Below are 27,314 nucleotides of genomic sequence, written 5' to 3'. Positions count from 1 at the left end.
ACCAGGCTCTGCACTGATGGCACAAAGCTTGCTTTAGATTATCTTTCTCTTCCTCTCTCTTCCCCTCACTTGCTCGTGCTCTCTCAAAATAAACTTAAAACAATTTTTAATGTTTATTTTTGACAGAGAGAGAGGCACAGAGTGTGAGCAGGGGAGGGTTATTTTTGACAGAGAGACAGGGAGATACATAATCCAAAACAGGCTCCAGGCTCTGAGATGTCAGCACAGAGCCCAACGTGGGGCTCAAACTCATGAACCATGAGATCATGACCTGAGCCAAAGTCCGAAACCCAACTGACTGAGCCACCCAGGCACCCCTTAAAATTTTTTTTAAAACTATAATTTTCTTCTAAGCATCTCTTTTTATGTATCCCATTCAATTCTAAATGTTTTCTAGGTTTTTTTTCATGATTTTATCTTTGACCAATTGGTTCTTTGAAGTATGTTAATTTTCAAATATTTGGTGATTTCCCAGATTTCTTTGTTTTGATTTCTAATTTAATTCCCCTATGGCTATAGACCATACTTTACATGATTTTAATATTTTTAAATTCATTGAGTCTAGTTGTATGATGTAGCATATGGTCTATGCTGGAGAATACTCCAGATGTTTTTGAAAATAGTTTGTTTTCTGCTGTTGCTGAGTGTGTATGTGTGTGTGTGTGTGTATCAGATCAAATTTATTGGTAAGATTGCTCAAGTATGCTATAACCACACTGATTCTCTAATTGGTCTGTCAATTATTAAGAAGAAGGTACTAAAGTGTCCAGTTATTATTACTGAACTATCTACTTATCCCTTCAACCATGTCTGTTTTTCCTTTGTTATTTGAGGCACTGTGGTTAGCTGATTATGTTTTATATCTATCTATCTATCTATCTATCTATCTATCATCTACCAATCTATCATATATCTGATTAATTAAACCATCTATCACTATATAATATTCTTTTTCATTTCTAATAATAGTTTACATTAATGTCTGTTTTCTCTGATGTCAGAATAGACATTCCAGTTCCTTTTTGGGTATTCCTTGCGTAATACAGCTTTATCCATCATTTTAGTTTCAAACTGTTTTTGTATTTCATTCTAAATTGTATCTTTCATAAATAATATATAGCTTTTTTTTTTTTAATTTTTTTTCAATGTTTATTTATTTTTGGGACAGAGAGAGACAGAGCATGAACGGGGGAGGGGCAGAGAGAGAGGGAGACACAGAATCGGGAACAGGTTCCAGGCTCTGAGCCATCAGCCCAGAGCCTGATGCGGGGCTCGAACTCACGGACCGCGAGATCGTGACCTGGCTGAAGTCGGACGCTCAACCGACTGCGCCACCCAGGCGCCCCAATATATAGCTATTTAATTTTTGATGGAATCTTTCAGTTTCTGTGTTTTAAATTTAATATAATAGTCATAGGGTGGGATTTATGTTTGCCATTTTTCTTTTTTTGATGTCTTACATCTTTTTGGTTCCTATGTTCATTCTTAGCTGCTTTCTTTTGTTTTAAGTATTTTCCTATTACATTGTTTAAATTCTTTGTACTTCTTTTAATATTTTTGAGTTATTATTGAGGACTCATCCTACTCTTTATAAAGTATATTTTAAATTATCATAATTTCAGGTTAACACTAACTTCGTTATATAGCATTTATATGTCTTGAACTCAGTTTCAGAAAAGTGTTTCTGTCACTCATGTTTTCCATATATTCCAACAGATAAATTACTGATGCTATCATTTATCCAGGCATGTTTATAACCATGACTATGAGCACGAAATAGGTGACATAAACTAAACACTAAGGATTCTGACATCACTGGACACTGTGATCATGTTTTGAAGTCAGAGAGACCAGCAAACACAATCAATAGCTGGCTAGCATAGACAGAATCTCACTGTCATTTGGATCATTATAGTTCCTTAAAAGAATATCAGTATTCTTGGGACAAAATGCATACCTACTGCTTAATTTTCATATATTTGTTATCACATGACATAGAAAAGAAAGGCAAAAATCCATAATCTCTTTTAATTTTGACCATCTAACAGCCCTCAAGGAATCAATAATCACTGAGAAAATTATGCAGCTCAGACAAATGTGTAAATGGCTTATGTGTAGGCACAACCATTTCTCAAATTTTCAGAACTACCATGAGAGTGCATCATTGCATTTCTTCTCAGATAAGAGAGCTGGTAAAAGTGACACAATCAACTGTTCTTTGGTGAGATGGCAAGAATTCCATGAAATTACTATCTTAACTTCCAACCTACAAATCACAAGGACAATCAGAGGAGCTGAAAAAGAAAAACTTTTATATTCAGTGTTTATTGATAAGAGGTTATAAGTAATTACATACATTCATTGACCATGACAAGAAAAAAGTATACTTGTTCCATGGAATAGAATAGTATACAAAGTTATTTGTGCTAAGACCTAGTCAAAGTTTCTCCAAAGAATTCTAAGCATCATTCATCAAAACTAGGATATCCCTTTAAACAGAAATGAACGGACCAAAGTAATATGAATATTAACGATTAAAATTATAAGAACTTGAAATGCAATAATTTCACCATTAAAAATATTTAATGCAGGGGCACCTGGGTGGCTCAGTTGGTTAAGCACCCAACTTCAGCTCAGGTCATAATCTCATGGTTCATGAGTTTAAGCCCTGTGTCAGGCTCTTTGCTAACAGCTAGGAGCCTGGATCCTGCTTCAGATTCTGTGTCTCCCTCTCTTTCTGCCCCATTCCCTGCTTCCACTCTGTCTTTCTCTTTCAAAATATAAATAAACATTAAAAAATTTTAAAAATATTTAATGCAGTATGTACTTGACTCCATCACTCAAATGTCTAGAAAAATTCTCTTTGGGTGACAAGAAATCAAACACTATGAATTCTTGTGACTGGATTAACAAGAAAATTAAGATACTCTCTGAGACATTCTCATACATAGAAACCATTGTTCAGCTTCCATTGTTTCCTTTATCTAAAAAAATAATTGGTAACTAATGACTTAATATCTTTTGAATTGACTATCTAATTTACCTCAATGGACTATGCCTTACAAGATTGCAGCATATAAGGAAATCAGGTGAATGGCTTAAGGGTAGACAAAAACATAACTCATTGGTCTCAGTACTCATGTGCTGGTCCCCTAGTGTCTGATTATCATGAGTCTATGGTTGCTGCCAGCCAAGCATTCACAGAGTACCATGTCATTCCTAAATTAGATATTTATAGATCTCTGTACAACTCAATCAGCTTAGGTTTCAAATACCACAGACCTGGCTTGTACTACTACCTGACAAATATATGTATTTGCCTTACAGGATCCTTCAGCAGACTTCAACTCACAGAAGTGATTGTCACTCATTTTGTTCAGATTCCACATTTATAAAAGGGACGTTGATCCTAAGATATGTGGTAGACACTGAGTACTCCAGATTCCGTCTCCCTGGGACACACCTGTACCATTTAATCATGGAGACTGGTCATCACAGTCAATGATTCAATCTCACAACTGATTAGTACAATCAGAGTTTTACTGTCATATGAATGTTAGAATGTCCTAAGAGGAATGCCAGTATTTTCAGGACAAAATACTAATGTTAGAATTCCTGTTGGAATTCTTTCAAGAAAAGGGAATAAACTCATATGAGACCCAGCTAGTGTTCTTGTCAACCTGTGGAAACAGAGTAAAAATATGGAAAGATGTGTATACACATCCTTTTGTCAAACATTCATAACACAGAAAGGATTATAATACACCTTCATATTAAAAGAACTCATGTTACTTAACTAGGACATTTCTGTTGTTATTCAAAAAGAGAAGTCATAAAAATCTTGGAAATAAAAGAGACAAAATATTGGATGGCTCACTGATAATTAAGAAGTCACACTGGATTAACAGCTACTTCACAAAACCAATTATCTACTTAATTACAGATAAGTATTTTACTTAAAAAGCCATAAAAGTACATTTATTTAAAATTGATTATAACCCTTGGAGTGCATTGGTTTGTTCCATTCCAGAGAAAAGGAACAGATAAAAATGACAAAATCAACACTTCTTTGCTACAATGGTGAGTATTCTATGACATTCATAAAATTATTCCATTCTACAAAAGCACAGAGGAAATTTAAAAAGTTGTGAAATAACCTTCCCAGTTGAATGGTTACTGATGAGAGGTAGTTAAGGAATTAACCATATATTCCCTTGACTACATAACTAGAAAAATTATGCTTTTCCTCAGAAAAGGTGGTAGAGAAAGTCAAATTTCTAATACATCGGTCTCAAGGTATTAGATCCAGAGCACCCCCAGCATTACTCACTACGATTATAACTTATCTTTATGCATATAAACCCATTGATGGAATATAAACATTAGCCAATTATATCAACATAAAACTTAAATAATTAGAAATTTAATAATTTCATGTTAAAATGTTTAATGAAATACCTAGTTTAATCTATCATGAAATATCTAGAAAATTTCTTCCTGAGTGACAAGAAAAAGAAAAAAAAAAGTTCTAATCCCTGCAACTGGGCTAGCAGGCAAATTAAAACATATAAGATCATCCAATAAATATAATCTATTCTTTGATTTTCCCATAATTATTCTATTTAAGAGATAAATGACTAGCGAAAAATGAATAATTTCTAATTGACTATCTAATAAGACCTAAACATGTTGATTCTCACAAATGACTATGACTAAAGAAATGGTGTAAATAGCTCATGTGTAGGCACAACTATTTCTCACAGTGTTCACTATTCATATGCTGGTTCTCCAGTCTGTTTACTGTGGGCTTATGAAGGCTACCAGTCAAGCACTCAGAGTTGCCATGTCATTCCATAATAGTTATTTATTGCCTCTGTACAATTCATTTCCACTAGCATTCATCAGCATGCTAGTTTTCCAATGCTATAGTCTTTTTTATTTGGTACTATGTCCTGACCAAATTGAATTCTCCTCCACATTTTTTTTTTTTTTTTTTTGTCTAGCATTATGGTCCTTGTGCTGGACCTCAGCTCACAGAAGTGATTTTGTCATTCATTTTCTTCCGATGTCAACAAGACCCATTTTTGAAGTCATCACTGATCCAAGCACATTTGCAAAAGGGATTTTGATCCTGATATAAAAAGGCAGACATTAAGAAATTAGGATTGTCTCACTAGGACACACTGAATCATACTATTCAATTATGGAGACTAGCCACTACTGTCAAGGACCCAGCCTCATGACTAACTTAGCCAAATTCTTATCATTAGAGTGTTATAATTCACTGAGAGGAATGCCAGTATCTTCGGGGAAAAATGCTTACCAGCAAGAAAATTCCCACTGACGCTTGAGGATGGGAGGCAGAATTTTTCCTAACACTTTCTTTCATTTCATGTCTCAAGGGGAAGAAATAAAAGATTTTATATGAAACTGAGTTCTTAGTCTATGTTGATCTGCTAGCATAGAATAAAATTAGGGAAAAATGAGAAGCATACATATCCATCTGTATCATGTACAACACAAGAGGTTTACTAGACATAAGTATATATAATACTATCTTTCAAGTAAGATCTTCTGATATTATTTAATAGAAGAAGCATACAAATTCTGGGGGCGGGGGGAAGTACACAGAATCCTCAGATGACCAAGGTTATAAAGGCCTCACATTGTTTGTATTAACAGATTCTCAAAATCATTTGTAATTTTGTTTGCTAAAGATAAATCATAGAATGTAAATAATAATAAATAATAAATTTTATTAAACATGCAATGTTACCTCTGGAGTGCACTATTCTGATTATTCCCATAGAAGTGAGCTGGTAACAAGTAACAAAATCAGTAGTTCATTGGAGCAGTAATAGGAATTCCATCCAATTCCACTATCACCTCTAAATCTATCAAAAATATACAGGGAAATTAGAAACTTTGACAAACAAAACCACCATAATTGGAAATTTATTAATAACAAATTATAAAAAATAAACTATAGTCACGTGACTATCTATGTAACAACAAAATTTATGCTCAGTACTTGAAACAGGGAAGCATTGAAGGTCATAAGACCTTGGTCTCAAAGTTTCCCCAAATGGCCTCCATCAGCATCAGGCATTAAAACTAGGATGTCCCCCCATCTTGCACTGTTGGTAGCAATGCAAACTGGTGCAGCCACTCTGGAAAACAGTGTGGAGGTTCCTCAGAAAATTAAAAATAGACCTACCCTATGACCCAGCAATAGCACTGCTAGGAATTTATCCAAGGGATACAGGAGTACTGATGCATAGGGGCACTTGTACCCCAATGTTTATAGCACCACTCTCAACAATAGCCAAATTGTGGAAAGAGCCTAAATGTCTATCAACTGATGAATGGATAAAGAAATTGTGGTTTATATACACAATGGAATACTACGTGGCAATGAGAAAGAATGAAATATGGCCCTTTGTAGCAACGTGGATGGAACTGGAGAGTGTTATGCTAAGTGAAATAAGCCATACAGAGAAAGACAGATACCATATGTTTTCACTTTTATGTGGATCCTGAGAAACTTAACAGAAAACCATGGGGGAGGGGAAGGAAAAAAAAGAAAAAAAAAAAGAGGTTAGAGTGGGAGAGAGAGCCAAAGCATAAGAGACTCTTAAAAACTGAGAACTGGGGCGCCTGGGTGGCTCAGTCGGTTAAGCGTCCGACCTCGGCTCAGGTCACGATCTCACGGTCCGTGAGTTCGAGCCCCCCCGTCGGGCTCTGGGCTGATGGCTCAGAGCCTGGATCCTGCTTCCAATTCTGTGTCTCCCTCTCTCTCTGCCCCTCCCCCGTTCATGCTCTGTCTCTCTCTGTCTCAAAAATAAATAAACGTTAAAAAAAAAAACAACTGAGAACTGAGGGTTGATGGGGGGGGTGGGAGGGAGGGTAGTGTAGGTGATGGATATTGAAGAGGGTATCTTTTGGGATGAGCACTGGGTGTTGCATGGAAACTAATTTGACAATAAATTTCATATAATAATAAAAAAAGAGACCAAAAAACCCCAAAAAACCCAAAAATAAATAAATAATAAAACTGGATGTTCCCTTCAATGTTAACTATGAAGCTTACTAACAAAATATGAATATTAGGCAGTAAAATCTACCTAAAACACCAAGAATTAAAAATGTAATCATTTTATAATTAAAAATGTTTAGTGCAGCATCTACTTAGGTCCACAGCCCAAATGTCTATTAGGGTGACAGAGGGAAAAATGTGCTGCAATTCTTGTGATTTCATCAGCAAGGAGATTAAAACATGCTTTAAGAAGTTCTGACAAATATAACCTACTCTTCAATTTACACATTTCTTTTACTTAAAACATAAATCAGTAAACACACATATCCTTTACGTTAATTACCTAGTTGATCTCAATCAACTTCTCCTCACTCTGAAGATTTTGGCATGTAAGAAAAATGTGTGAATGGATCAAGGGTAGGCATAACCACTGGTCTCTCTCCTCACATTCTGGTTCTCCAGGGTCTGGTTACTATGAATATATGGATGCTGCCAGCCAGGCACTCAAAGAGTTGTCATGTTATTCCTAAATCAGAAATTGATAGATCTCTGTATAGTTCATTATCCTTAATGTATGCAATCAAGATAGAATTCAATTACTATAGGCCTATTAGTAACACCAGCTGACCAAACTGAACCCCTTCCACATTTTTGCCTAGTATGGTGTCTTGTGCTGGACTTCAGTTCACAGAAGTGACTTTCTCACTCATTTTGTTCAGATTCCAATTAGAATCATTGTTCCAGGCACACTTAAAAAAATCTTGATCCTGACATATATGACAGACATTGAGTACCCCAGATTATTTCACCCTGAGACACACTAAACCATAGTATTTAATCATGGAGACCAGTCATCACAGTTAATGATCTGGCTTCATGGCTGACAAGCACAGGCAGAGTCAAAACGTAATAGGAGTGCTACAGTGTATTGAGAGAAGTGTCAATATCTTCAGGACAAAATGCTTACTGGTGGTAGGATTCTTACTGGTTCTTGAGGATGAGATGGTAGAATTATTCCCAATACTTTGTTCCTTGTCACATCTCAAGAGGAAGGAGATACTTTTTATTCATATGAAACCAAGGTTTTGGTTCACATTAACCTGTGGAAATAGAGTAAAAATATGGAAATATTAGAAGTATACATGTCCATTTGTCAACCGTGGAAAAGACTGGATGGTTCACCATGTACCTGCATGTAAAATATACTAATTGATTACTCTACTAGGATTTTTCTGATATTATTAGAAATGAGACAGAAGCCTCAGATGACTCAGCAAGTTATTAAACCTCACATTTGTTGGATTCATAGAGTTTTTGCAAAACCAATAACATTATTGATTAGCTAAAAAGTGTTTTTAAAGGAGTGCACTTGCTGCAATGAGCACGGGGTGTTGTGTAGAAGTGTTGAATCACTATATTGTACACCTGAAACTAATATTACACCATATGTTAGCTAACCTAGATTTAAATCAAAAGTTTAAAATAAAAATGATTCATGAAAAATAAATTTATTAAAAATTGCAATGTTAACCCTGGAAATCAGTGTTCTGAACATTTCCAGAAGAGGAAATTTGTACAAGTAACAACATCAGCAATTCAAATGGTGTGGCAGGAACAATTTCAAGCAATTCCAATGTAATTTCCAACCTATTATGCTTGGAGTAAATTATGGAAGTTGAAAATAAAAACTTCCTAATTGAAAGTTTACTATTAACAGGTTACAAGGAATTAACCATAGATATGCACGTGACAACCTACATTACAAGAAAATTATAGTCACTCCAGAAGCAGAAGTCATCTTTTATTTAGAAGATACTGAGGTCAAGGTTTCGCCAATTATTCCCCTTAGGATCATTCATTATAACTATAATCCATCTTTATTTTTTAAATTTAAATTCAGGTTAGTTAACATATAATGTAGTATTGGTTTCAGTAGAATTCAGTGATTCATCACTTGCATATAACACCCAGTGCTTATCCCAAGTGCCTTTCTTAATGCTCATCATCCATTTAGCCCATTCCACCACCCAACCCCCTCCAGCAACTCTACGTTTGTTCTCTGTATTCAAGGGTTTCTTATGGTTTGTCTCCCTCTCTGTTTTTATCTTATTTTTTTCTTCTTTTCCCCATGTTCATCTGTTGTGTTTCTTAATTTCCACATATGAGTGAAATCATATATTTACCTCTGACTTATTTCACTTAGCATAATACACTCTAGTTCCATCCATGATGTTTCATATGGCAAGATTTCATTCTTTTTGATCACTGAGCAATATTCCATTACACACACACACACACACACACACACACACACACACACCTTTATATGTTCATAAGTCTATGGATATTTGAGCTCTTTCCATAATTCGGCTATTGTGGACAGAGTTGCTATAAACATTGGGGTGTATGGGCCCCTTCAAATCAGCATTTTTGTATCCTTGGCATAAATATGTGGTAGTGCAATTGCTAGTTTGTAGGGTAGTTCTATTTTTTGAATGTTTTAAAATTTATTTTGATAGGGGGAGGAGCAGAGAGAGAGGGAAAGAGAGAATTCCAAGCAGGCTCCATGTTGTCTGTATAGATCCTGATACAGGGCTTGATATTATGAACTGTGGGATGATGACCTGAGCCGAAACCAAGAATCCTGAGCCACCCAGGTGCTCTGGGGTAGTTCTATTTTTCATTTTTAAAAGAACCTCCATACTATTTTCCAGAGTGGCTGCGTCAGTTTGCATTCTCACCAACAGTGCAAAAGTTTTCCCTTTTCTCTGACTCCTCGCTATCATCTGCTATTTCCTAAGTTTGTTTTAGCCATTCTGACAGGTGTGAGGTGCTATCTCATTTTGGTTTTGATTTGTATTTCCTTGATGATGAGTGATGTTGAGCACCTTTCCACGTGTCTGTTAGCCATCTGGATGTCTTCTTTGGAAAAGTGTCTATTCATGTCTTCTGCCCATTTCTTCACTGGATTATTTGGGGGTTTGGAGGCTGATGAGTGTGATAAGCTCTTTACAGATTTTGGATACTAACCATTTATCTGATAGGTCATTTAAATATCTTCTCCCATTCCATCACTTGGCTTTTAGTTTTGTTGACTGCTTTGTAGTGCAGAAGCTTTTATCTTTATGAGGTCCCATTGTTGATTTTTGGTTTTGTTTTCCTTGCCTCTGAAGATATGGCTAGTAAGATGTTGCTGTGGCTGAGGTCAAAGAGGTTTCTGCCAGTTTTCTCCTCTAGGATTTTGATGGTTTCCTACCTTACATTTAGGTCTTTCATCCATTTTGAGCTTATTTTTGTGTATGTGTAAGAAAGTGGTCCAGTTTCTTCTGCATGTATCTGCCCAGTTTTCCCAGCACCATTCGTTGAAGAGACTTTTTTCCACTGGATATTCTTTCCTGCTTTGTTGAAGTTGGCCATACATTTGTGAGTCCATTTGTAGGTTCTCTATTCTGTTCCTTTGATCTATGTCTGTTTTTGTTCCAGTACCATACTGTCCTGGTGATTACAGCTTACGGTTTGCCTCCATATTGTGATGCCTCCAGCTTTGGTTTTCTTTTTCAACATTACTTTGGCTCTTTGGGGTCCTTTCTGGTTCCATACAAATTTTAGAATTGTTTGTTCCACCTGTGAAGAATGCTGATGTTATTTTAACAAGGATTGCATTAAATGTGTAGATTGCTTTGGGTAGTATAGATATTTTAACAATATTTGTTCTTCCCATTCCTGAGCAAAGAATGTGTTTCCATTTCTTTGTGTCTTCTTCAATCCTTTCATAAGCTTTCTACAGTTTTCAGCATATATATCCTTTACCTCTTTGTTTGGTTTATTCCTAGATATTTTATGGCTTTTGGTGCAATTGTAAATGGGATCAATTCCTTGATTGCTCTTTATGCGGCTTCATTATTGGTGTGTAGAAATGCAATGGATTTCTGTATATGGATTTATATCCTGTGACTTCATTGAATTCGTGTATCAGTTCTAGCAGTTTTTTGGAGTCTTTTGGGTCTTCCACATAGAATGTCATTTCAACTATGAAGAGTGAAAGTTTGACTTCTTCTTTGCCAATTTGGAAGCCTTTTATTTCTTTTTGTTGTCTGATTGATGAGACTAGGGCTTCCAGTACTATCTTGAACCACAGTGGTGAGAGTGGACATCCCTATTGTGTTCTTGACCTTAGGGGAAAAGCTCTCAGTTTTTTCCCTTTGAGGATGATATTAGCTGTGGATCTATAATCCACATTTAAATACATATAAAATTGGCTGGGGAAATATTAGCAAATGAAATCTACCTTGAATACCAAGAACTGGAAATTAATTATTTCATGATTTTAAAATGTTTTATGTAGCATCTACCTGAATGCTTTACTCTAATGTCTAGAAAATTGCCTCCTGGCTGATAGCAAAAAACAACTATTCCACTTCCTGTGACTGCAACATCAATCAAATTACAACACTCTAAAAAATTCACAGGAATAAAACCAACTTTAAAATGACCAATTGTTTATTTTACTTAAGAGATAAATGCCAAATAAGAGTCATAAGTTCTTCAAATAAGCTATCTAATTGACATCAATAGACTGCTTCTTATTAAGCATATTGTAGCATCTAAGTAAATAGCATGAATGTCTTACATAGGCACAACCATTTTCCACTGAGATAATTACTCATGTGCTTGTTTTACATGGTCTGTTTAGTATGAGTATATGGATGCTACCTGTGAAACAAATAGAATTTTATCATTTTACCCAACAATTAGATATTTATAGACAACTATAATTAACTGCAATTAACTTTGCTTAATATGTATTCAGGTTAGCTTTCAAGTACCCTGTTGGTACTGCTACCTGACCAACTGAATTCTTTACACAGTTTTAGCCTTGCATGGTCCCTATTCTGGAGCTCAGCTCATAGAAGTGACTTGTTATTCATTTTCTTCAGATTTATATAAGATCCACTTTTTTTGAAGTCTTTATTGATATGGGCATATTTATAAAATAGATCTTTAGAATGGATATGTGACAGACACTCAAGAACTCAGGATTCTATCACCCTGAGAAATGCTTACCCAGCCCCATGGCTGACCAGAGTAGCCAGTATTATTGGAGTGTTACTGAAGTATTATGATTCCCTAAGAGAAATGTCAGCACTTTCAGGACAAAATGATTACTGATGTTAGAATTCCCACTGGCCCTTGAGGATGGGAGGCAGAATTATTCCCAACAGTTTCTCTCATGTCATACATCAAGGAGAAGGATTAAACTCATATATATGAAACCTAGTTTTTGGCCCACACCTACCTTTGGTTAAAAAGTATAAATGTGGAAAGATGAATGGCATATGTGACCATTTGTCAAAGTTGCATTAGGCAGGAGTACTCACTATGTACCTTTCTGTAAAAATACACTAATTTATTATTACTATAGGATATTTCTGGTTATTCAAAGTAGAAGAAAGAGTAAAATCTGAAAAATAAAGGAGACTGAAACTTCACATATTCCCACAATTATTAATGCTAATAATAGTTTGTATTAACCAACTATACACTAATTGAATTAAATTTGGATTACTTAAAAAATAATAAGACAACAGAGATACATAAAAGTGCTACAAGTTTGGTGTTAAAATTAGGAGTATATTGTTTTTTCCCTTCCCAGATAAGGGATCACTTCAAAATCAGCACTTCATTGGTGCAGTGATGAGATTCCATCGAATTCTGATACTACACTCTATCTACAAAGTATATAGGAAGTTAGAGAAGTTGCAAAACAAAATTTTCCTAATGGAATATTTAGTTATAAAAAATTATAAGAATTCTTCATGGATATTCATTGGGTCATCTGATGACAATTGTTATGCTCACAATTTTGATCTCAACAGTACAGAAATAATTTTTTCTAAGATATTTGCCTAAAAATTTCCCCAGTAAATTCACTGAGAAATGATTTATTATAACTATGGTGTTTGTCTACACACATTAGAAACCCATTTATGATAAATGAAAGAGGATAATGTAATTCATGTAAGAATACAAGAATTTAAAATATAACTGTCTCACATATAAAAATGTTTAATCTACCATGTAGTTGAAGCCATCACTCAAAAGTATATGAAATTTCTTGCTTAGATCATAGAAAAAAACAAAGAAAACAATATGTAATCAACTGTTCCAATCCTAGTATGTGGGTTGACAAGGAAATTAAAATATACTGTGAGGATTCAACATAGAGTGCCTACTCTTGAAACACACATTGTTTTACTTAATAGAAAATGATAAGTAAAATTTCATAATATCTTTGGATTTTGACAATCTAAGCTCACTAAAGACACCCATCATCACTCAGAAGTTTCCAGCAGCTCAAACATGTGAATAACTTAAGTGTAGTCACAAACATTTCTCATGGGACTCATTATTTCTGTGGTGGTTCCCCAGGGTCTACTTATGACACATATGTAAACACTGGCAGTCAAGTACACAAAGAGTAGTTATATCATCCCACAGTTGGTTATATACATCTTTTTACAACTCATTTCCTCTAGAATATGCCAGCATGTTTGTTTTACAATACCATAGCATTTTTTAAAATAACATTTGCTGACCAAACTGAATTCCTTTCCACATTTTTACTCAGCATGATTCATGGACTAGACCTCAGCTCATAAAATTAATTTTTGTCACTCACTTTGTTCATATTCCAACAAAATCCATTTGTGGAGTCATCATTTATCCAGGCACACTTATAAAAGGGACCATTATAATGAGATACATGGCATACACTAAGAATTCAGGATTCTGTTATACTAAGAGACATTGATCAACACTAAATTAATCATGGAGACCAGAATCACTGGTGACCACATTTCTGAGTAGAATAACCAGAGGCTCATTGTCACTGAAGTGTTACAATACCCTGAGAGGTATTCCAGTATCTTCAGGACAAAATGCTTACTGATGTGAGAATTCCCACTAGCCCTTGAGGATGTTTTGGCCTAACTATGCCTGAAGTGCTTCTTCATGTCATATTTTATATGAAACCCATCTCTGTCCACCTTGAACTATATAGTAATAAAGTGTATATATACATATATATACATATATACATATATATATGTATATATATGAGAATAATGACTATTTTTCAACCAAGCAAAAGATGGTAAGATTCACTGTTTACCTAAATTTAAATTTAACTTTATTAATTAATTTGCTTGGATAGTTTTAAATACTATATTAAGAAGAAAAGAGAAAAAAAATTCTGGAAATAAAAAAAGACAGCATGAATGGCTCACCAGATTATTAATGCTTCACAGTATAAATAGAATGAGAACATAAAATAAACATATACCAATAAAAGATTAAAACAAGGATTTAGTTGTCTAACAAGTATTTAAAATTAGTGATGATAAACATGTTCATATTATAACTAAAAAAATATGTGGAACAAAATAAAATTAAGCCAATGTCACATAAGTAATAAGAATCTTAAAAAAAGAGAGAGAGAAACTTTATAAATGAAAATGATATAAAAATCTCATAGGATAGTCTCATTATTAGTCTTGACATAAGAGGAATATACTAAGTGAACTTAGTATGAATCAATAGATTTTATTCAATCTTGAAAAAAAAAGAAAATAATCTAAAAACACTGGGGGTATCTGGGTGGTTCGGTTGGTTAAGTATCCAAGTTCGGCTCAGGTCATGATCTCACAGTTTGTGGGTTCAAGCCCCATGTCAGGCTGTGTCCTGTCAGCTCAGAGCCTGGAGCCTGCTTCATATTCTGTGTCTCCCTTTCTCTCTGCCTGTCACCCACTCATTCTCTCTCTCATTCTCTCTCTCTCTCTCTCTCTCTCTCTGTCTCAAAAGTAAATAAACGTTCTAAAAATTTTTTTTAAAAACTTATAAAATCACAGTGCAGAAGATGGTGGTGTAGTAGGGGGACCCAAATCTAGTCTCATCACTTGAACAGAGCTAGATCAACATCAAATCATATTGGACACCTAAAAAATTGATTTGAGGATTAAGAGAACATTCTGCACAATTTTAGGGAGACAATGTGGCAGATATATGGTGCAGAGAAGGGAATTGGGGAGGAGAAAATGTGTGGTGCTGTAGAAGGGTAGGAGCCATTTTTGCAGAGAGGAGAAGGAAACAGAGTGAGAGAGAGCAATGCATTGAGTTTTCACAAGAAAAGCACTCCCTCAAAACCATTGATGGGGGAATAGTGAAAAACTGACTATTACAAGCTTTTATAAACAGTGGAACTCAATTTCTGAGTTCTTAAAAGTCTGCACCATTTGCTGGAGTGTATCCAGGCTGGTTGTGGTTTTCCTGGGGAGAAAAAAGGGGAAGCCCAGGAGTGGATATCAGACAGTGTAGTGTGGGGATCCCTTTGGTTGAACTGGGGGAGAAAGTTACCCTTCTTGGAGAGCATTTGAAAGAGGGTATAATGCCTCTCCAAGGACAAAAGACTTGGCTGGTGCCTTTAAGTGACCATTCAACCACAGGGTACACAGGTGTGTGCAGAGGGCAGATAAAGTGGCTGCAGCTTTTTACTGTGTTTCACCATAAGCTCCAGGTACCTGTGTGGCCATGCAACGGATTTTCTGAGACAGAACAGTGCCAAGCACAGTGCTGTAGGGATCTCCTCTGGAGGGTAGAGTGGGTCCATGTCTTTCTGGGTCCCATGCCTTGCTGGGTCCCAGATTGGGGTGTTGAACCCTACCACTGCAAGCAAGGAGGATATCTGCAGAGGACTGACCAGTCGGGAAGAGCAGCTAAAACACATCAGCAGAGCACACACAGCATGCACCAGAAACACTTCCTGAACTGACAGGCACTGGACACTGTATAAGCCATTTTTAATATAGTAGTGCTCTCAGGTGCAGGAAACATAACAAGCATTAAAAACATGCAGACACAGAAATTTATAAAAAAATGACAAGACAGATAAATTCTCCCCCAAAAGAAAGGTCAAGAAAAAAACACATCCAGGGACTTGCTCAAAACAGATGTAAGTGATAAATCTGAATAATAATTTAATTATTTTATTTATTAAACAATTAATGTTTATTTTTGAAAGAGAAAGAGAAAGACAGAGTGTGAGTGTGGGAGGGACAGAGAGAGAGGAAGACATAGAATTCAAAGCAGGCTCCAGGCTCTGAGCTGTCAGCACAGAGCCTGACATGGGGCTTGAACCCATGAACCACAAGATCATGACATGAGCTGAAGTTGGACACTTAACTGACTGAGCCACCAAGGTGCCCCAAATCTGAACAATAATTTAGAACAACAGTCATAAGACTGCTAGCTTGGCTTGAAAAAAACATAGAGGGCACCAGAGAGTCACTTGTTACAGATATCAAAGACCTAACAACTAGTCAGGAAGAAATAAAAATTGCTAAAACTGAGATGCAAAACAAACTGAATAAAGCGACGATGAGGATTGAAGAAGCAAAAGACAGAATAGGTGATATGGAAGATACAATTATGGAAAATAATGAAGCTGAAAAAAGGGGGAATGGAAATTATTAGGTCACAAAGGGAGAATTAGAGAATTAGGTGATTCCATGAAATGAAATGATATCCATATCATAGGAGTCCCACAAGAAGAAGAGTGGGAAAAAGGGGCAGAAGTTTTATTTGAACAAATTATTGCTGAGAAGTTCCCTAATCTGAGGAAAGATACAGGCATTCAAGTCCAAGAGTCACAGAGAATTCCCATCAAAATTAACAGAAACAGGTCAACACTATGATATATCATAGAGAAACTTGCAAAATACAAAGATAAAGAGAATTCTGAGAGCAGTTAGGGACAAAAAGTTCCTTAATCTATAAAGGTAAACACCTAAGGTTACCAGCAGACCTATCTACTGAAACTTCGCAGGTCAGAAGGGAGTGGCAGGAAATATTCAATGTACTGAATAGAAAAATTACGCAGCCAAGTATTTTTTACCTAGCAAGGCTGTCATTCAGAATAGGAGTGGTAAAGACTTTCCCAGACAAATGAAAACTAAAGGAGTTTGTGATCACTGAAGCAGCCCTGCAAGAAATTTTAAGGAAGATTCTCAGTGGAGAAAAAAAAAGACCAAGGCAACAGAGACAATAAAGAACAAGAGAAAAGCACCAGAAACACCAACTTTATGGCAAAACAATGGCACCAGCTTCATCCTTCAATAACCATTCTGAATGTAGATGGACTAAATGCTCTAGTCAAAAGACATAAAGTTTCAGAATGGATAAAAAACCAAGGTCCATCTATATTGTACCTGAAAGAGACTCATTTTAGACCTGAAGACATCTGCAGATTGAAAGTAAGGGGATGGAGAACCATCTATCATACTAATGGATATCAAAAGAAATCATAGTAGCCATACTTATATCAGACAAACTAGACTTTAAAACAAAGACTGTACACCCCCCCTCACCCCCCCTCACCCCCCCTCACCCCCCCTCACCCCCCCTCGTAAAAAAAAAAAAAAAAACAAAGACTGTAAAAAAGACAGTCTCTTTAACAAATGGTGCTGGGAAAACTGGACAGCAACATGCAGAAGGTTGAAACTAGACCACTTTCTCACACCATTCACAAAAATAAACTCAAAATGGATAAAGGACCTGAATGTGAGACAGGAAACCATCAAAACCCTAGAGGAGAAAGCAGGAAAAGACCTCTCTGACCTCAGCCGTAGCAATCTCTTACTCGACACATCCCCAAAGGCAAGGGAATTAAAAGCAAAAATGAATTACTGGGACCTTATGAAGATAAAAAGCTTCTGCACAGCCAAGGAAACAACCAACAAAACTAAAAAACAACCAACGGAATGGAAAAGATATTTGCAAATGACATATCGGACAAAGGGCTAGTATCCAAAATCTATAAAGAGCTCACCAAACTCCACACCCAAAAAACAAATAACCCAGTGAAGAAATGGGCAGAAAACATGAATAGACACTTCTCTCAAGAAGACATCCGGATGGCCAACAGGCACATGAAAAGATGTTCAACGTCGCTCCTTATCAGGGAAATACAAATCAAAACCACACTCAGATATCACCTCACGCCAGTCAGAGTGGCCAAAATGAACAAATCAGGAGACTATAGATGCTGGAGAGGATGTGGAGAAATGGGAACCCTCTTGCACTGTTGGTGGGAATGCAAATTGGTGCAGCCACTCTGGAAAACAGTGTGGAGGTTCCTCAGAAAATTAAAAATAGACCTACCCTATGACCCAGCAATAGCACTGCTAGGAATTTATCCAAGGGATACAGGAGTACTGATGCATAGGGGCACTTGTACCCCAATGTTTATAGCAGCACTCTCAACAATAGCCAAATTATGGAAAGAGCCTAAATATCCATCAACTGATGAATGGATAAAGAAACTGTGGTTTATATACACAATGGAATACTATGTGGCAATGAGAAAGAATGAAATATGGCCTTTTGTAGCAACGTGGATGGAACTGGAGAGTGTGATGCTAAGTGAAATAAGCCATACAAAGAAAGACAGATACCATATGGTTTCACTCTTATGTGGATTCTGAGAAACTTAACAGAAACCCATGGGGGAGGGGAAGAAAAAAAAAAAAAGAGGTTAGAGTGGGAGAGAGCCAAAGCATAAGAGACTGTTAAAAACTGAGAACAAACTGAGGGTTGATGGGGGAGGGGGGGGGAGGGAGGGGCGGGTGGGTGATGGGTATTGAGGAGGGCACCTTTTGGGATGAGCACTGGGTGTTGTATGGAAACCAATTTGACAATAAATTCCATATATTGAAAAAAATAAAATAAAAAAATAAAACAAAGACTGTAACAAGAGATGAACAAGGGAATTATACCATAATTAAGGGGTCTATCCATCAATATCTCACAGTGGTAAATATTTATGCCCCCAACTTGAAATACCCAGATATATAAATTGATTAATAATAAACATAAAAAACCCATTTATAATAATAATACCATAATAGTAGAATACATTAATATCTCACTTATAGCAATGAACAGATCATCTAAGTAGAAAATAAAGAAGGAAACAATGGCTTTGAATGACATACTGGACAATATGGTCTTAACAGATACATTCAGAAATTTCATCCTAAAGCAGAATACACATTCTTCTTTTTAAAAAAAAAATTAACGTTTATTTATTATTGAGAGACAGAGAGACAGAGCATGAGTATGGGAGGGGCAGAGAGAGGGGGAAACACAGAAACTGAAGCAGGCTCTAGGTTCTGACCTGTCAGAACAGAGCCTGATACAGGGATTGAATTCACAAACTGTGAGACCATGACCTGAGCCGAAGTCAGATACCCAACTGACTGAGCCACCCAGGCATCCCTTGAATACATATTCTTCTGAGGTACACATGGAACATTCTCAAGAATAGATCACATACTGGGTCACAAATCAGCCCTCAACAGGTACGAAAAGATCAAGATCACATCATATATATTTTCAGATCACAACACTATGAAAGTTGAAATCATTCACAAGAAAAAATTTGGAAAGCCCTCAAACATATGGAGGTTAAAGAGCATCATACTAAAAATGAATGGGTTAACTAAGAAATTAAAGAATAAATAAAAAATACATGGAAAGCAAATGAAAATGAAAACACGGCAGTCCAAACCCTTTGTGATGTATCAAAGTCAGTCTTAAGAAGAAAGTACATTGCAATCAGGCCTATCTCAAGAAGCAAGAAAGATCCCAAATATACAACTTAACGTTATGCCTAAAGGAGCGAGGAAAGGAGCAGCAAATAAAGTCTAAAGCCAGCAGAAGGAAATAATAAAGATTAGATCAGAAATAAATGATATAGAAAGAAAAAACAGTAGAATCGATCAATGAAAGTAAAAGCTGGTTTTTTGAAAGAATAAAATTTATAAGCCCTTAGCCAGAATTATTATAAAGAAAAGAGAGAGGACCCAAATAGATAAAATCACGAAAGAAAGAGAGATCACAACCAACACATAGAAATACAGTTATAAGAGAATACCATGAAAAAATTATATGCCAATCAACTGGACAATCTGGAAGAAAGGGAAAAATTCCCAGACACTCACACACTACCAAAACTCAAACAGGAAGAAATATATAATTTGAACAGTCCCATAACCAGCAAATAAATGGAATCAGTTATCAAAAATCTCCCAACAAACAGAAGTCCAGGGCCAGATGGCTTCCCAGAGGAATTCTACCAACCATTTAAAGAAGAGTTAATATGTACTCTTCTCAAACTGTTCCAAAAAAAATGGGGGGAAAGCTTCCAAACTCATTCTATTAAGTCAACATTAACTCGATTCCAAAACCAGAAAGCGACTCCACATAAAAGGAGAATTATGGGCTAATATCCCTGATGAACATGGATGCAAAAATTCTCAACAAGATACTAGCAAAAAAAAATTCAACAGTACATTAAAAGAATTATTTACCATGATCAAGTGGAATTATTCACCATGATCAAATAGGATTAGGTCTCTCATGCCCCTATTCCATGAGCCATTCTCATGGCAATGGTTTCCCTGCTTTCCATGAGGTGGTGCCCACTGCCTTCCAGCAGAAAATCCCTTCCCTTAGGGAAGTGGATAGGGATGGCTACACAAACGAAACCCAACTCTCCCCAAAACACCTTCAGCCCCACACCAATGGGAGGCAGGTGGTGGGGAGGGAAAGGACATTTGTTCACAGAATCAACCTGCCTGTTGGATCACAGCCAGGCACCATGAAAGCAACCACCTGCTGGTGTCATCTACACCCACAATGAAACAATTCACACCCCAAGATAATAAGCATCCTGCGTGATCGTCATTGAACCTACATCAGGGATCCTTATCTATTATGGGCCTCCCATCAGGGAAAATCTGGGACAGTGGAAGAATCACCCACCCATCCTTCCCTGAGGAGCCATACAGAAACCTTCCTGAGAAGTGTCTAGCCATATCCATCTCTGCCTCAGACTGATAACATCACCCCTGGCCATAGCCCCATGATGTCACTCCCATGTCCCTGTAACCATGATCATGGCCACCTCCTATAGGACCCTCTCTCCCAAAAGGTTCAGTCACCTTAGTTGGTGTCAACCTCCCAAGACCCAAAGCTCCCTGAGTCTGCCCAACTGACACAAGAAGCTACCTGTCCCAATCTCAGGGAGAAGCTGTGAAGGGGGAGTTGTCTGGGATTGGCCTCATACCCTTCTCTTATCTATATAAACCTTCTGAGCCCTTAAAAGGACAAGGAAATAAAGCGGTGGGGATAGGCCCTCAATGGCTTAAAGGCAGCCCAAATGCGGGCTAGTGGGTAAGCTGAACTGTCATATGTACCCTCACCAGCTCCTTTAAGGGGTGCCAGATGTGTGCACTATGATGGCTCTGGTTCTGGTTCCCCCAGATAATCCCTTACAGATGGGAGCAGGGTCTCCCCCTGCCAGTGAGCCTTTCCTGACTAAAGGGGGCCACTTGCATACATTATACACACTCGCAGCTGCCACCAAAGCTAATGAACGGCATGTGTCCCTCCTGTGTGTTCACTGTCAGATTCACATGCTAGACATCAGTTTCAATGAGGGTGATGGTAAGGATTCCTTACTTATTTTGTTCAAATGTCCAAAGGATGCATATCATCATCAATCCAAGCACATTTAAGGGCATTGAACATTTAACATTGCTGGACTCCACCCAAGGACAGCTGAGGAGTTCAAACATGTTGGCCCTTGGGGGAACCCCAGGGCCAAGCCCCCGGGGAACAAGAGGAGTCAGGCCCAGGAATGGGTAGGCAGCTTGGTGTGCCCTGGAAAGAAAACCAGTAGGATTTGGCAGAGAAGCACTTCTTAACACCACGATGACTGTGCCCACATGACCACACAAAAACATGCCCTGTGCCTACTGGGGAGTCATGGCTGGCTGGCATCACATTTTACACAGTATAGGCCTAGCTGACTATCCCTGATATCTGCATCCTGCTTATTCCACCTGGGAAGTGATGAGAAAAGACAACACAAGCTTCAGAAAGTCACACAGGTCCATAGGCATCCAGGGGAGTGACACCCACTGGGACCACTCTCTCTATCTCTCCCTATGATTCGTGGGCTCCTTCCATGCATGTGGGGCACATGTCCAAACATGGATGTATCCAGGCATGAGTTTGGGCTGATGCACCAATCCCGGGCAAAAGTGCTGTGCATAGAATCTATTCCTATCCTCACACACCACATATCGGCTCCCGAACCCAATACCCAAGGCCCAATGTGGACCATGTCTACCTTGTCCTCCCATGGGATGTTCCCCAGACCAGAGTCCCTCTACCCAAAAGCAACTCCCCTCCAAGGAAGTACCTAGCAACTTGCATAACCAAACAGGAAACATTTAAATAGCTTCGGGGCATAAAACCAGTCAGCTCTTTCCCCCAATCTGAAATTTCTCATGCCACCATTTTAAGAGCCTTTCTCATGGCACTGAACTCCCTAATTTCCACTTCCCCACTGCCTTCCAGTGGAAAATCCCTACTTTAAGGGAACTGGATAGGGACTGACAACACAAACTAAACAATTGTCTCATCAAAACACTTTCAAGTCCGTGTCAATGGTAGGCATGTGGGGGGAGAGGGGAAGAGTGGAGGAAAAGACATATGTCCACAGAATCAACACACTACTCAAACCACAACTGGGAACCATGAAGATGATCATGTCCTGGTGCGTATACCCACTGTGAAACACTGTACACCCCAAGATAACAGGCAGCCTGCATTATTTTCACTGAACACACACTAGAGATCCATGTCTATTACAGGCATCCAGCCATGGAATGCCTGGGACAGAGGCAATTCACACAACATTCCTAATAGAGGAGCAATATAGGTATATCTTACCCAGATGTGTCTAGCAGTCTCCATATATGCCAAAGTCTAATTGAATCACCACCAACAATAGCCCTGTAATATAAATCCCATATCCCTGTAACCATCAAGATGGCTAACTCCTTCAGGAACCTCTTTCAGAAAATGTGCAGGCTTCCAAAATACCCTCTGTGAGAAAACAAAACAAAACAAAACAAAACACTACACTTGCCCAACCAAAGCCAGTGTAAAACTCGACTGAACCCAGGGCTCATTCCACACAGGGAACTGACATGGCCACAGGAAGCAGGTTTGGGAGCCCCAACCTGGAAGGAAACATGCAAAACCTTAGCTTCTTGGTCCACAGGAGGCTGCTCATGCCTACACCACAGGTCCCGCTAGCACTCTCCTCAAAATTGACTCCTACATTGGGGGCAGGATCCTTCAGCTAAGACAGCCACCAACACTTTGGCCTTTGCAGGGATCCAGCCCGTGGCATGCGATGTGGGCTCTGTCCTGCCAATAAGTAACATCAGCATGGCCCACACAGAGCTCAAGGGCTGCAGCCCCACAGGTGAGGCACAATGATAGGAGAACACATTTCCTTCACAAGGAAATGCGGACCTTCTCCAAGTTCCTGGTATGGCTGGGGCACTGAACCTCTCGGGAGATCACTCAGGTACCCGTCCTGCTGGTAGGCTCCCAGGAGAGACGTCTCCACCCCACCCAACAAGATGTGACACACCTGTGTCTGAGTCCAACGGACTGTCCCAGAATAACACTTTCACCTCGCCAGATCCCTGCGTGAGGAGAAAAGATCTCCAAAGTAAAGTTTGACTGAGACACCTGGAGAAAACCAGCCAGATATACGTTTTCAGCTAGCCCCAGTTTCAGGCATGAAGAACACCACCACTGACCACCATTCCATGGGAACACAGATGCCAGGAGCACACACAAGTCAGGGACCTCTGCTCCATACATATGCAACCTGAAGACCTGAGAAGGCACCTGAGAAGGTATCTGAGAAGGGTGGAGAAATCGCATTCACGTGTGAGAAACATACCCAGGTGCTCAGCTTGCCACACTGGGAAGAACGAATTTGTGACTACACCTTGCGTCTGCCTGTCCTGTCCCTCTGTCCCTTTGGGCTGCCATCAGATGGGCAAGATGCCACGTATACAGGGGACTATGTGAGCAGGTGCATGTGCCTGTCTGTGAGTTTGGGTGTGTGTGTGTTTGTGTGTGTGAGTGTACGGGTTGTGTCTGAGTCTGTTCAGTGGTGTGGTTGAGAGAGGGTGTTTTTGCTCATCTAGGGAGGTCTCCATGCATGCAAGAGCTTACTCGGTGTGCAAATCCATAACTTGATGTCCTGCCACAAAACAGCACAAGACATATTTCCTTGCAAATCAGAGTTCACCTTTGATCTCTAGGGGTGGTTGAAACTGGCCAGTGATTCCCTCTCTTAAAGCACTGTTGCCAAGCATAGCACACCAGTATCTACACCCCTCCTCTCCTGCCGCTGGTAACCATGACAACGTGGACTGTGGAGGCCAGCAAGCCATCACACTGGAAGCACACCTGAATGAACCTCAGCAGTCAGTGGAAAACCGAAACATCCCAAAGTAAGGCTGGCAAACCTCCGGTGCGGGCAACTAGGCAGAAGCCTAGGCATAGCCATGTGAGGCGGCCAAAGGATTATAGGCCAGGTGCCCATACTTATCCATTTTGACAAAACACCCTCTGCAGCAATGAAGCACATGCCTTCCCCACCAAATGTCAGTATACAACCCCAATGAAACCAGGGTGCAATCCCAGCCAGAGAACCAGCATGGCCAAGGCCAGTGGACTTCAGGGCCTAGAGCTGTGAAGAAACGAGAAATCTATTGGCTGCCTGGTCCAGAGCAGCCTGATCAAGCCTACATGGATAGTCTCTTCAGCACTTCCAAAAAACAGACCCACACACTGGGGGCACAATTCTTCAGTGAGGAAAACCACCAATGCATTGGTCTTTGAAAGGACCCAGGCTATGGCATAAGATGTGCGCCCTCTGCCTACGACCAGGAACAGTGGAATGGCCCTCACAAAGCTCAAGTGCTGCAGCCCTGCAGGTGAGTGGTACACTGCACTTGTTGGAAGATAACATGTCTTCTTCACAGGTGGGGGGACCTCTCTGAAGATTCCCATCCAGCAGGGGCATTGCGCCTAGCATCACAGAACATAAGCCCCCAGTGTGCTGGTAGGTTCCTGCAGAAAAGTGCCCACTCCACCTAAAAGTATGGGAGACACCTGTGCCCAAGTTCAATAGAAACTCCCAGAGTAACAGTGTCATGTCAGCAGCATTATAACAAAGGAGACATTGTCACAAAGGCAGGACTGACCAGAGATAGGTCTTCATCCAATGCCACACTTACAATCATGAAGAACACCACCAATGAATGCAGATCTTCAGGGCACAAAGGGAAAGGAGAGCACACAGCAGAAGGACTACAGACAAAAATCATGTACAGTGAAGCCGGGACATTGAGGCACGGTTTGCCATCCACATCAAAAGCCAGATATCAATCAGGAAACCAGGAAGGAACTGGGAACAAAATGTGACACTAGGAAAGAGAAGGCAGATAGAATCACCAAGAATGTGGAACTCTGCTTTCCCTACCATTAGTATCCAGGCTAAGGAGAGAACAAAGACATGATGGGAACCAGAGGCATTAAGAAGTGTAGTCATAGACACTTGTGGAGAAAGCTGAAAGAGATTCCCAAGAAGTAACCAACGACAAGAGGGTCTAAACACATGTCCCAACAACCGAGACAGAAGCTGCTCCAGGTACAAAGGGAGGAAAAGGGCTCGCCCAGGGATCGCCGCTGGTTCAGACTAAGGTTGACAGGCAACCCACGGCCTGCCAGGCTCGCCACGCTCGGCCCCTCAACACACACCGCCGCGCGCTTAGGCCCGCACAGCCGTCCGGGCCCTCGCGGGCCCCAGCCCTCGGCTCCCAAGGGCCGGTGCCACAAGACACGCCGTTGAAGCCCGAGGCCTTGGGGGACCGGCTGCCCCCCTCGACCCCAGTCGCCAGCCACCGCCCGCAGGCCCTGCCAGCCAGGTCCCTGCCCGCGGCTCCCAGGGCCCGTGCCACAGACACGCCTGTGACCTCCCAGGCCTTGGGCACCAGCTGCCCCACTCGACCTCAGGTGCCGCTCATTGCCACCAGGCCCCGCGAGCCGTGGAAAGCCTGCTAAGGCGGGGAAACGGCTCCCTGACCCGGAGACACCCCGCGAGCCTCTCCCAGGCGCAGGCCGTGGGTGCTGGTGCTTGAAGCAGTGTGGCCAACGGGAAGCCTGCTGTCCCTGACGCTTACCTTCCCTGGGGCGGACAACGTGCTGGACCTCAGTTTCGATGAGAACGACGGGGGGGAGTTCTCACTCATTTTGTTCAGCTTTTCCAAGGAATGCTGTTGAGGGAGTCATCATCGATCCGAGCACATTCAGGGCCGCCCGGCCGGCTGACCCAGGCGGGCCGGGTGGCTCAGCGGGGCAAGCCGAGGGACTCAGGGTCCGCCCGGTGCCCGGGCCGTGCGGAGCCGCGCCGCTGAGCCAGAGGAACGGACAGGCCCCTCTGGGAGCAAAACCCCACACGCCCAGCGGGCCACCTGCACTGGCGGCCTCTCGGGCAGCCCCGGGAAAGCCTAAAGCCAGGGGCACTAGCTGACACCCAGGGAAGGCTTACCGTCCGGACGCTCCCGTCAGCAAGGTGCCCGTTCCGGGCCACGCTTCTTCCGGCCGTACCGCAAACCACAGGCACTCGGGGGCCGGGGAGGCCTTCTTCTCTCGGCCGACCGCGAGCCTGGCGTGGCCACCGCACCTGAGAAAGGGGGAGCAATCGCCCGCGGGCGTGACCAAGCTACCCAGGGGCTCCGCTCGCCACGCCGGGCAGAACGAGTCCGTGACTACGCCTTGCGTCTGTCTGCCTGTCCTGTCCCTCGGCACCTTGGGGCTGCCTGCGGACGGGCAACAAGCCACGGGCGCAGGGCACTGTGGGAGCAGGAGCGCGTGCCTCGTCGTGCGCACGGAGGGTCGTGTGTGCTGGGAGGCTGGGTGGGCTAGGGGGTGTAGGGGGCTGCTGAGCCGGGCGGCCTGGGTGGTCCCTGCAAGGGCACGCGTGCCTGGTGCGCAGGTCCTGGCCCCGGCGTCGCGCCAAGCGACGGCACAGGCCCGGTGGCCTTGCACCCCAGGGAGCCGCGCCGGACGCCTCTGGGCCACTGACGTTGGCCAGGCTTTCCCCCTCCCAAACACCCCCTGGCCACGCGGTGCCCACCGACCTCCACACGCATCCGTTCCCGCCGCTGCCCACCCATTCCACGTGCACCGTGGAAGCCAGCACTGGATGGAACCTCGGGGGCCCCAGGAAAACCCAAACACTGCCCACAGGGAGCCTGGCCGCCCTGGCCCGCAGGCTACG

General features: G+C 40.6%; 1 protein-coding gene, 1 non-coding gene and 1 pseudogene across 24 annotated transcripts in view; all 3 read right to left on the bottom strand.

Annotated features, from left to right (window-relative positions):
- Positions 1 to 27,314, bottom strand: part of LOC111556287 (collagen alpha-1(I) chain-like) — a 94,240-nt gene that overhangs the window by 6,326 nt on the left and 60,600 nt on the right. For 6 of the 23 annotated variants that reach the window (XM_045058937.1, XM_045058936.1, XM_045058935.1 and 3 more), the window contains exons 29-30: positions 26,583 to 26,717; positions 25,726 to 26,307 (exon numbers count right to left, since the gene is read on the bottom strand). In XM_045058937.1, coding sequence (XP_044914872.1) covers positions 26,092 to 26,307; positions 26,583 to 26,717 — 351 coding nt within the window. In that variant the 3' untranslated portion in view covers positions 25,726 to 26,091. Of the gene's footprint in view, positions 1 to 5,323; positions 5,397 to 5,776; positions 5,895 to 7,379; positions 7,563 to 8,003; positions 8,137 to 25,725; positions 26,308 to 26,582; positions 26,718 to 27,314 lie in introns of those variants that run through there. The other 17 variants (XM_045058926.1, XM_045058931.1, XM_045058930.1 and 14 more) reach the window with 9 other exon arrangements.
- LOC111561144 lies at positions 21,573 to 21,657 on the bottom strand (annotated as a pseudogene).
- Positions 26,239 to 26,332, bottom strand: LOC123386382. The gene has a single exon (XR_006600172.1). It is a non-coding gene; the product is annotated as a small nucleolar RNA SNORD116 (small nucleolar RNA).

The sequence above is a fragment of the Felis catus genome, chromosome B3 (genome assembly GCF_018350175.1).
Source record: "Felis catus isolate Fca126 chromosome B3, F.catus_Fca126_mat1.0, whole genome shotgun sequence".
Classification (NCBI taxonomy): Eukaryota; Metazoa; Chordata; class Mammalia; order Carnivora; family Felidae; genus Felis; species Felis catus.
This window is presented reverse-complemented; position numbering and strand designations above follow the sequence as displayed.